At 41.1% G+C, this 12,288-nt stretch overlaps 1 protein-coding gene across 3 annotated transcripts in view; it reads right to left on the bottom strand.

Moving 5' to 3' along the window:
* Positions 1 to 12,288, bottom strand: part of SLC44A5 (solute carrier family 44 member 5) — a 297,524-nt gene that overhangs the window by 41,938 nt on the left and 243,298 nt on the right. For all 3 annotated transcript variants that reach the window (XM_073593722.1, XM_073593723.1, XM_073593720.1), the window contains exons 18-19: positions 7,274 to 7,347; positions 1,138 to 1,208 (exon numbers count right to left, since the gene is read on the bottom strand). In XM_073593722.1, the coding sequence (XP_073449823.1) occupies positions 1,138 to 1,208; positions 7,274 to 7,347 (145 nt within the window). The remainder of the gene's footprint in view (positions 1 to 1,137; positions 1,209 to 7,273; positions 7,348 to 12,288) is intronic.

The raw sequence follows: 12,288 nt of genomic DNA, 5'->3' as shown, positions 1-12,288 counted from the left end.
CCGCCCATCAATGCCCACCAGTGCCACCTATCAGTGCCCACCAGTGCCACCTATCAGTGCCCACCAGTGCCACCCATCAGTGCCCACCAGTGCCACCCATCAGTGCCGCCTATCAATGCTCATCAGTGCCCATGAGTGCGGCATATTAGTGCTTCCTCATCAGTGCCACCTAATCAGTGCCCATAAGTGCCGCCTCATCAGTTCCCATAAGTGCCACCTCAGTGCCCATCAGTGCAGCCTATCAGTGCCCACCAGTGCCACCTATCAGTGCCCACCAGTGCCACCCATCAGTAGTGCCTATCAGTGCTCATCAGTGCCACCTATCAGTGCACATAAGTGCGGCATATTAGTGCCTCCTCATCAGTGCCACCTAATCAGTTCCCATAAGTGCCACCTCAGTGCTCATCAGTGCAGCCCATCAGTGCCCACCAGTGTCACCTATCAGTGCCCACCAGTGCCACCCATCAGTACTGCCTATCAGTGCTCATCAGTGCCACCTAATCAGTGCCCATAAGTGCCGCCTCATCAGGTCCTGTAAGTGCCACCTCATCATTGCCCATCAGTGCAGCCTATCAGTGCCTATCAGTGCTGCCTCATCAGCGCACATCAGTGAAGAAAAATTACTTATTTACAAAATTTACTGACAGAAACTAAGAAAAACTTATTCTTTCAAAATTTTCTGACTTTTTTTTTGTAAAAAATAAAAAACCCAGCAGTGATTAAATACCACAAAAAGAAAGCTCTATTTGTGCAAAGAAAATGGTAACAATTTCACATGGTTACAGTGTAGCATGACCGCACAATTGTCATTCAAAGTGTGACAGCGCTGAAAGCTGAAAATTGGCCTAGGCAGGAAGGGGGTGAAAGTGCCCTGTAGGCAAGTGGTTAAAATTGTACAGACAATCAAACAAGAGAAAAGAAAGATTATTTCATATTCCTAAAACTATACAAAAAAAAAAAACTATAAAGAGTCTTCAGACTGTTCCCTAAGGTGGATACATCCCTGGATGTGAATATTAGATTGTAAGCTTCTAGGGAAACAAAGAATGGTAAAACAGAGGAAAATTCAGTAAAACACACATTTTTCTGATCTGTAGACAGGCCAGTTGGTTGTTAAAATATAAACCAATCACTTACCGACAGACCCTGCAACAAGAACTTTGCCAAGGAAAAGCAAAAAATCGGTGACTTTATCCAAAACAGCAACTCTGCAGAAATAAAAGGTGACACAAGTGAATTAAAAATGACACTGCAATGCTTGGAGGTATATGCAAGACATTTATAACTGGCACCATGCTGAGGGTCATAGGTACTTCAGCTGGAGGCATCCATTGCTTTTCCACTTAAAGCAGAACCAAAAAACAAGATAAAATGAATAACCAATAATAATAATAATTGAAAGGAAAAAACATGCACTCCAGAGATTTCCCCCATAGTACTAGCATGGCCACTAGATGTCCTCAGATGGATGACCAGCATCATTCAACCCACTTCCTCCCAGCCCAGGTTGCCCTGGACCTGCCCCTGCCAGTGACTCGACAATGAAAGGAGAAGCAGCACAGTAATGAGCTTCTTGCTCTGTCACTCTGCCTTTACCCCTATCAGCATGCTTCTTGGCAGAACATGAACTGATTGGCTCTCTGTGATGCTTCTATCCCTTGCGATCCCTCCCTGTAGTACACAGACCCCAAGAGACTGATACCAGGTCACAATTAAATTAAATTAAAGCTGATCTCTTTCGCAGATCTGAATGGCACACATAAATGCAGTTCTGTAATCATGAATATATCAATATTTATTTATTTTTTTACAAATTTGAAATGTACCACTTAACCCTGGCTATCAAAGACACCTACATCCTAGGAAAGAACATTTTTTAACCACTTGCCGACCAGCCGCCGCCGTTTTACTGCGGCAGAATGGCACGGCTGGGCGAAATGACGTTATGTAACGTCGCTTCGCTCTGTGGCCACTAAGGGCGCGCGCTGCTCGCCCACGGAGCCGATGCGAGTGCCCGGCGGTTGTGATCTTGCCGGGCTCCTGCGATCGCTTGTGGCACACCGACAACCGGGATCTGTGTGTGTAAACACACAGTTTCCGGTTCTCTGAGGGGAGAAGAGACAGATCGTCTGCTCATACAGAGTATGAACAGCGATCTGTCATCTTCCCTACACAGTCCCCTCCCCCCTTCAGTTAGAACAAACACTAGGGGACACAGTTAACCCCTTGATCGCCCCCTAGGGTTAACCCCTTCCCTGCCAGTGACATTTTTACAGCAATCAGTGCATTTTTATAGCATTGATCGCTGTATAAATGACAATGGTCCCAAAAATGTGTCAAAAGTGTCCGATGTGTCCGCCATAATGTCGCAGTCCCGATAAAAATCGCAGATCGCCGCCATTACTAGTAAAAAAAATAATAATAATAAAAATGCCATAAAACTATTCCCTATTTTGTAGACACTATAACTTTTGCGCAAACCAATCACCATACGTTTATTGTGATTTTTTTTACCACAAATATGTAGAAGAATACATATCGGCCTAAACTGTAGAAAAACATTGTTTTTTATATATTTTTGGGGGATATTTATTATAGCAAAAAGTTAAAAAAATGTGTTTTTTTCAAAATTGACGCTCTTTTTTTTTGTTTATAGCGCAAAAAATAAAAACCGCAGAGGCAATCAAATACCACCAAAAGAAAGCTCTATTTGTGGGGAAAAAAGGACGTCAATTTTGTTTGGGAGCCACGTCACACGACCGCGCAATTGTCAGTTAGAGCGATGCAGTGCCGAATGGCAAAAAGTGCTCTGGTCAGGAAGGGGGTAAAATCTTCCGGGGCTGAAGTGGTTAAAACAGCAAAGAAGTGGACTTTAAATGTGCCATAACGCATCAATCATAGAAATGTCTATTTTTTTATTTTACTCCAAAATTAAAAGATACGTAAATACAAATAAATGTATTATGTGCAGCAATCCCTCTCTGATTTTTCTAAATACAAACAAATGTAAAATCAAGCATGGAATATCGTATACAACTTCTTATGTTGTTGACAAATGCTCTTCGCTCGACATGTTTCGCCAATCGGCTTCTTCAGGAGCCATAAAGCATTATAAGTATTGTCACAACATCGATATTCAAAAGATTGACTAAACAGCCTTTGCAAGGATTCAATAAAGTTCATGCATAAAGAGAGCCAGCCCCATTAGTAATAAGCCATAGGGAGAAAAATTGGAAACACGAGGATCCTTCCATAGACTCGAAATTCTACCAAGGTATACTAGTGTTTAATAGAGTGTTAGAAACATCATGGGAGAGAGGTATTGCTCTTTGGTCAAACATGTGTTTGCATTTTCGTATCTGTTGGAGTAAAAAAAAAAAAAAATTAACATTTTTATGATTGATGTGTTATGGCACCTTTAAAGTCCCCCTCTTTGCGGGTTTCAAAAAATGTTCTTTCCTGGGATGCAGGTGTCTTTGATCCTCAGGTTTAAGTGGTACATTTAAAGTTTGTCAAAAAAAAAAATTAATGATGTATTCATGAATACAGAACTGCATTTATGTGTGCCATTCAGATCTGCAATGAGATCATCTTTAATTTAATTAAATTTTAACCACTTAAGGACCAGCAGCTGCAGTTATACTGCGGCAGGTTGGCTCCCCTGGGCGAATCGCTGTAACTGTACGTCGACCGCTTAAGAGCTCTAGGGGGCGCAACGCCAGAGCCGATGCACGTGGCCGGTGGGTGCGATGCCCGCTGGCCACCCGCGATCGCTCCTGACAGAGACAAAACAGACATCTGTCAATGTAAATAGACAGATCTCCGTTCTGTCGGGAGGAGAGACAGATCTGTTGTTCCTACTGACTAGGAATAGCGATCGTCTTCCTCCGGGCAGTCCCATCCCCCCACAGTTAGAAACACTCCCTAGGTAACACATTTAACCCCTTCCCTGCCAGTGACATTTATATAGTGATCAGTGGCTATTTTTTAGCTCCGATCGCTGTATAAATGTCAGTGGTCCCAAAAAAGTGTTAAAAGTGTCCGATCTGTCCCCCGCAATCCCGCTAAAAATCGCTGACCACCGCCATTACTAGTAATAAAAAAAAATTAATAATAAAAATGGCATAAATCTTTCCCCTATTTTGTAAAAGTGATAACTTTTGCGCAAACCAATCAATATACACTTATTGTGATTTTTTTTACCCATGCCCGCAGACTCGATGTCTGCCGGGGGCCCGCGATCGCGATTTCCTGTTCTGCCTAGCAACATGACAGAGATCTACTGCTCCCTGACATCAGGAGTAGTGATCTCTGTCATGTTGTTGTGAGCCCATCCCTCCTACAGTTAGAATTACTCCCTAGGACACACTTAACCCCTTGATCGCCCCCTAGTGGTTAATCCCTTCCCTGCCAGTGTCATTTACACAGTAATCAGTGCATTCTGGGGGGCAGCAGTTCCAGTCTACCTGAAGTTTACTTTTATTCAGTTCCACTGCGCGGGGTTACCACTATTTTTTCATTTTTATAGCACTGATCGCTGTATAAATGACAATGGTCCCAAAATAGTGTCAAAAGTGTCTAATGTGTCCGCCATAATGTCGCAGTCACGATAAAAATCGCAGATCGCCGCCATTACTAATAAAAAAAAAATAATAATAAAAATGCCATAAATCTGTCCCACTATAACTTTTGCGCAAACCAATCAATATACACTTATTGCGATTTACTTAACCAAAAATATGTAGAAGAATACATATCGGCCTAAACTGTGTAAGAAATTTGTTTTTTTATATATTTTTTGGGGATATTTATTATAGCAAAAAGTAAAAAATATTGCTTTTTTTCAAAATTGTCACTCAGTTTTTGTTTATAGCGCAAAAAATAAAAAAACGCAGAGGTGATCAAATACCACCAAAAGAAAGCTCTATTTGTGGGAAAAATAGGACGTCAATTTTGTTTGGGTGCAATTGTCAGTTAAAGCGACGTATCGCAAAAAGTGCTCTGGTCAGGAAGGGGGTAAATCCTTCCGTGGCTGAAGTGGTTAATAAGAATAGTTCAAAGGTAAAAAATAAGAAGAAAGCTGCTGCGCCAACCAAACAAACAAATATAAGTGAATGTAAAAAATGAAAAATGTAGTGGAAAAGGTAAGCAGCCAACACCACCAATTAGACTAATTGTGACAATGAATATAAAAACAAAAAGTGTAGCGCTATAATGTTTCGGTCAGCAGCATTGGAATATGCTGAGTGACCAACAGTGTATATCAAAGATTAGGTTATATTAGACCACAAATAAAAGAACAATGAACCAGTGAGAAATCTAATATTCCAAAGAAAACCACTATTATCATGTCCTTTGTGACAAAACGATGTGAATCAAAGTGTGCGTCACACAAGTTAAACCCAAATCCTTATAACAAAACACAGGCATATAGGGGTGGGGATGAGTGGTAAGTCCCTGAGGTGAGGACAGTTCATTTAGTCAGACGGAGACCTCTTGGAGCATGGACATATATCCAATAACAATGTTGTTATTAGTGGACTCCTCCAATGATCAGCCCAGTGCAAAAGTAACGTAAAATGCCCTTACCGGACGCGGTGGACTCACAGGCCATACAGCGGTGAGTCATACGAGCTTGAACCGTGTGACACGGTAGGGTTATAGCTGGTCTGCAATTGAATGATCTTGAGAAGAACTCCAATCATGAACAGTCTCCCGGTTCGTCCTCCAGCACTCACTTGGGTCTCAAGTAGTTTGAGATAGGGGAAATAGAAGAAAAGAGGCTCCACATAGTGTAAATTCCGGTTGGTTAGGAAATTTATTGTATAAAAAATTCCAGCGAAAAGTTCCAGATAAAAACAAACTTCATAAAAACATAAAAAATTGTATTTAGCGCAGTAGACAGATGGTTTAAGGTAGCGTCCTACACCCGACGCGTTTCGTCTGAAAAGACATCAACTGGGGTACCCCAGTTGATGTCTTTTCAGACGAAACGCGTCGGGTGTAGGACGCTACCTTAAACCATCTGTCTACTGCGCTAGATACAATTTTTATGTTTTTATGAAGTTTGTTTTTATCTGGAACTTTTCGCTGGAATTTTTTATACAATAAATTTCCTAACCAACCGGAATTTACACTATGTGGAGCCTCTTTTCTTCTATTTCCCCTATCTCAAACTACTTGAGACCCAAGTGAGTGCTGGAGGACGAACCGGGAGACTGTTCATGATTGGAGTTCTTCTCAAGATCATTCAATTGCAGACCAGCTATAACCCTACCGTGTCACACGGTTCAAGCTCGTATGACTCACCGCTGTATGGCCTGTGAGTCCACCGCGTCCGGTAAGGGCATTTTACGTTACTTTTGCACTGGGCTGATCATTGGAGGAGTCCACTAATAACAACATTGTTATTGGATATATGTCCATGCTCCAAGAGGTCTCCGTCTGACTAAATGAACTGTCCTCACCTCAGGGACTTACCACTCATCCCCACCCCTATATGCCTGTGTTTTGCTATAAGGATTTGGGTTTAACTTGTGTGACGCACACTTTGATTCACATCGTTTTGTCACAAAGGACATGATAATAGTGGTTTTCTTTGGAATATTAGATTTCTCACTGGTTCATTGTTCTTTTATTTGTGGTCTAATATAACCTAATCTTTGATATACACTGTTGGTCACTCAGCACATTCCAATGCTGCTGACCGAAACATTATAGCGCTACACTTTTTGTTTTTATAATAAGAATAGTTGCCAAGCTGGAAATATCCAATTTCTTTTACAGGCTTCTAAAACCTGCAGCACTTCAACAATTATGGAACTCCAAGTCCCAGCATGTCCTGCCTGATGCTATCTAGGACATGTAGTTCATAAAACTTCTGGATGCATGAGAATGTTCATTCCAGATTAGGAGTAGGTTCACATCTATGCGGGTTGTGCGTGTTTTGTGCAGACAATTAATGGGCTGCTGTACCCGCGGGAAAAGCAGGGGGAAAAAATACACCGACCTTTTATTAAAAAGCGCAGCTGCGTGTTTTAGCACATAGGAAACGTGGCAGGTCTGCTGATGTACGGGGGTGCCATTAAGAATTAATGTGCGTATGCTAAAGAGCAGCGTGTTTGGCCTGTGGGTTTGGAACGAGCGCGATTATGCGCGCTTTCCTGATCCGCACAAATGTGATCCTAGGCTTAACAGATATTTCGCTTTCTAATGTAATCAAATGTTTTTTTTGGGGGGGGAATACAATGGCATTATACAATGCGCAACTTACCGCACAACATTCCTCATCAATAAGAAAAACGCATCTCTCGCTGACGTACAGAAGTTTTTTCCATAAATAGCAATCTGTAAGATAGAGAGAAGATCTGACCATCAACCGAAGTCATCCAAATCCTAAAATCTATAGAATAAATGCCATCAGGCCCTGACCTCTGGTTAGGACATAGGGGAGCAAGATTTTGGGGGTGCTTACTGCTCTGTTTCTCATCACTATTTAAACTGTATCCAAACCCCAAAAATATGTCCTTTGATGTGGTGGATGCATTCGTTTCCAAATTTAAGGGCTTTTCCTTTATTTTCACCCGGTGATCCTGCCAAAAACACAGTTCCTGTCTAAGGCTTCATGTACACTACAGCTGCTAAACTCAACTCCATAAAAGCCTATGTGTCCTTGTACACATAGGCTTTTATGATCGTGTAGGAGCTGCTGCGGTTAGGGGGAAGGTTCAACCTCCTTCTCCTGACCACGGAGGAATCGCATTCAGGATAGGTTTTGACCGCTGGCCGCAAAACGCATCAAAATCTCAGAAAAAATTGCAGCGCGACTTTTGCCGCAAATTTGCATTTTACAGTGACTGGTGGTCATAATATTCTTTGTGTACATGAAGCCTTGGGGTGCACGCTTACTCAGTGTATTGTACTGTAAAGGAGCAGAATTGTCACCCTAGGTTACTCCCCTGAATTGGACTACAACCTCCTCCCTCCTCCTCCTCCTCATCTCATTACATAAAGGGGGGGTTTGTAGAAATGCACTGCTGAAAAATGTGTTATGCCCCGTACACACGGTCGGACTTTGTTCGGACATTCTGACAACAAAATCCTAGGATTTTTTCTGACGGATGTTGGCTCAAACTTGTCTTGCATACACACGGTCACACAAAGTTGTCGGAAAATCCGATCATTCTGAACGCGGTGACGTAAAACACGTACGTCGGGACTATACGGGGCAGTGGCCAATAGCTTTCATCTCTTTATTTATTCTGAGCATGCGTGGCACTTTGTCTGTCAGATTTGTGTACACACGATCGGAATTTCCGACAACGGATTTTGTTGTCGGAAAATTTTATATCCTGCTCTCAAACTTTGTGTGTCGGAAATTCCTATGGAAAATGTCCGATGGAGCCCACACACGGAAAATCCAACCGTTTTCTTTTCATTCGTGTTTTGTTTTTCGGGTCATTATGATCGCAATTCGTAAATTTGAAAATTCATAAATTTGTAAATCCGAAAATAAGAAAGAAAATCCGAAAATTCGAAAGAATAACTAACTAATAACTATTAAATTATAGGTATTGGAATTTCCTTTCAAATTAGGCTGTTAGACAACGTAACGAATACAAATTTATCCGAAGTTACGAATTATCCGAAATAATAAATGCTGCATCTAAACAAATGGAACGGAATGAATTAATAATAAATAATAATAATAATAAAATGTTTTTATTATTATTAATTTGTTACTTTCCATTCGTTTGGATACAGCATTTATTATTTCGGATAATTCGTAACTTCGGATAAATTTGTATTCGTTACGTTGTCTAACAGCCTAATTTGAAAGGAAATTCCAATAGCTATAATTTAATAGTTATTATTAGCTAGTTAGTTAGTTATTCTTTCGAATTTTTGGATTTTCTTTCTTATTCTCGGATTTACAAATTTACGAATGTACTAATTGCGATCATAATGAATGACCCGAAAAACGGAAAAAAAAAAACAACACGGATGAAACGAAAACGAACACATTTTTTTGTTACATTGAATAACAGCCAATTTGAAAGGAAATTCCAATACCTATAATTTAATAGTTAGTAATAGTTAAGGTATTATTAGTTTGTTATTTCAGATTTTCAAATTTTCAGGTTTTCAGATTTCCGAATTTACAAATTTGTCAAAAATAGTTAAAACACGAATTCGGAACAAAGCGAATCGCACATATCTAAGGTTTTTACAAAAGATGGCTGGGAAAGCTGATAACATTGTAAGTGATTTTAGTTCAGTACTTAGGAAGTAACAGGGACACTGGATTTCTTTCGCAATCAACAGAAGTTTTTCTGCCATAGCCTTAAATAAAATGAATGCAACCAACACATCTAAGGGCCATAAAGCTGCAATCTACAGTATCTCACAAAAGTGAGTACACCCCTAACATTTTTGCATTTTTGTAAATATTTTATTCTATCTTTTCATGTGACAACACTGAAGAAATGACACTTTGCTACAATGTAAAGTAGTGAGTGTACAGCTTGTATAACAGTGTAAATTTGCTGTCCCCTCAAAATAACTCAACACACAGCCATTAATGTCTAAACAGCTAGAAACAAAAGTGAGTACACCCCTAAGTGAAAATGTCCAAATTGGGCCCAAAGTGTCAATATTTTTTGTGGCCACCATTATTTTCCAGCACGGCCTTAACCCTCTTGGGCATGGAGTTCACCAGAGCTTCACGGGTTGCCCCTGGAGTCCTCTTCCACTCCTCCATCACGGAGCTGGTGGATGTTAGAGACCTTGTGCTCCTCCACCTTCTATTTGAGATGCTCAATAGGGTTTAGGTCTGGAGACATGCTTGGCCAGTCCATCACCTTTACCCTCAGCTTCTTTAGCAAGGCAGTGGTCGTCTTGGAGGTGTGTTTGGGGTCATTATCATGTTGGAATACTGCCCTGCGGCCCAGTCTCTGAAGGGAGGGGATCATGCTCTGCTTCAGTATGTCACAGTGAGGGGTGTCCTCACTTTTGTGAGATACTGTATAACATTTTAATTCTGCAGTATAAATATTTTTTAATGCCTTTCCTATACAACGCTGCTGAATTTATTTATTTTTTAGAATACTAGGGAATTAAATGACACTAAACTCTGGTATGTATTGCATTCATAATTTAGAAAAGTCCCTTCTATTGCTCTCAGCCTCCTCCAAATCTTCTAATTCTTTTTGTTTGCTGCTGTAATCTGACTTCTTGTTAGGGGGTGGCTACGTTCGATCTCCATGATCAAACTGTATTTAGAAACGTAGCTACCAGTGGCGGGCCATCCATTAGGGGTGCATTGGCGCCACCCCCCCCAATCCATGCGCCCGGCCCCTAATCTCCATGTAGGGCACTGGACGCATGGATTTCAATGGAGGTTTCCTTTTTTTTTTTCTTTTTTAGAAGCACGTGATTAGAGCCGGAGACTTTAATTGGCTTCAAAAAGGGTGGGCTCGGGGGGCATAACATTGCGCCCCGATACCACACACTTATGTGACATTAGCGAATTAATATATTCAAATGAGGGGGCCAGGTCTGTTTGCCGCCCCCCTAAAATATTGACCACCTGCCACCACTAGTAGTCACCCTCTCTTGCTCGCTCCCAAGATGAACTATGGGATTTGTAATGTGCTTAGAGCAGTGTACATGACCACAACCAACGTTCATATTCCAAACAAACCGTAATGTGGGGCAGGAAAGGAGGTTCAAGAGCTCACAGAGGACATTACAAGGAGACAGAAGAACAGAGTAAGAAACAATTTCATGAAAAATAGATAGGACCACCATTAACTGCTTGCCGACCAGCTGCCGTCATTATACTGTCTGTATAATGGTCTGGAAGTCGATTTTGTGGGCGGGCGCACGCACGCTCCGATTGGCCAGTGGGGGAGCCAATCAGCATGTCCAGGGGACTCGATGTCCGCTGGCCACCCGCAATCGTTACCCGCAGTGATAGAACGGGAATCTGCCAGTGTAAACAAGGCAAATCTCCGTTCTGACAGATCACACAGATCCTGTCGTTCTTCTAAGCAGGAAGACGGATCTGTGTAATTCCCCAGTCACACAGTCCCCCCATACAGTTAGAACACACAAACAGGGAACACATTTAACCCCTTTGATCGCCCCTGATATTAACCCCTTCCCTGCCAGTGTCATTAGTACAATAACCGTGCATATTTTTAGCACTGATCACTGTAATAATGTCACTGGTTCCCAAAAAAAAGTGTCAAAATGTTGCAGTCCCGCTAAAAATCACTGATCACCGCCATTACTAGTGAAAAATAAATAAAAAATAAAAATGCCACAAAAATATCTCCTATTTTGTAGATGCAATAACTTTTGCGCAAACCAATCAATATACGCTTGTGATTTTTTAAAAATAAATATATGTAGAAGAATACATATCAGCCTAAACTGATGAATAAATTTGTTTTTTTGCTTTTTTTTTTTTTTGTAAATGCTTTATAGCAAAAAGTAAAAAATGTTGTTTTTTTTTCAAAATTGACGTTCTTTTTTTGTTTTTTAGTGCAAAAAAAACAGCAGAAGTGATCAAATACCACCAAAAGAAAGCTCTATTTGTGGGAAAAAAAGGAAATTCATTTTGTTTGTGTACAACGTCGCACAACCGCACAATTGTCAGTTAAAGCGACGCAGTGCCGTATCGCAAAAATGACCTGGTCAGGAAGGGGGTAAATCCTTCCGGGGCTGAAGTGGTTAAGTAGCGGATGTGTATAAATTATTTTTTGAGAATAAGGATACTGTTTAGTGTCACTTTAACACTGTAATGCCCCGTACACACGATAGGATTTTCTGACAGAAAATGTTCTATAGGAGCTTGTTGTCGGAAATTCCAGCCGTGTGTAGGCTCCATCAGACATTTTCCATCGGAATCTCCGTCACACAAAATTTGAGAACTGAATTTCCGTTGGCGAAAATTCCGATCGTGTGTACACAATTCTGACGCACAAAATTCCACGCATGCTCAGAATCAAGCAGAAGAGCCGCACTGGCTATTGAACTTCCTTTTTCTCGGCTCGTCTTGTATGTCTTGTATGTCACCGCGTTCTTGACGTTCGGAGTTTCCGACAAGATTTGTGTGACTGTGTGTATGCAAGACAAGTTTGAGCCAACATCCGTCGGAAAAAAGCCCATGGATTTTGTTGTCGGAATGTCCGATCAATGTGTGTACGGGGCATAAGACAACATTATATCCAGCCAAAACTTTTTTTTATTTTTGGAGAGAGTGAGGAATGAGAAGAAGGGTTA

Source organism: Aquarana catesbeiana, linkage group LG07, assembly GCF_042186555.1.
Source record: "Aquarana catesbeiana isolate 2022-GZ linkage group LG07, ASM4218655v1, whole genome shotgun sequence".
Lineage (NCBI taxonomy): Eukaryota > Metazoa > Chordata > Amphibia > Anura > Ranidae > Aquarana > Aquarana catesbeiana.
Note: the sequence above shows the minus strand (reverse complement) of the source record. Positions and strands in the feature narration are given on the sequence as shown.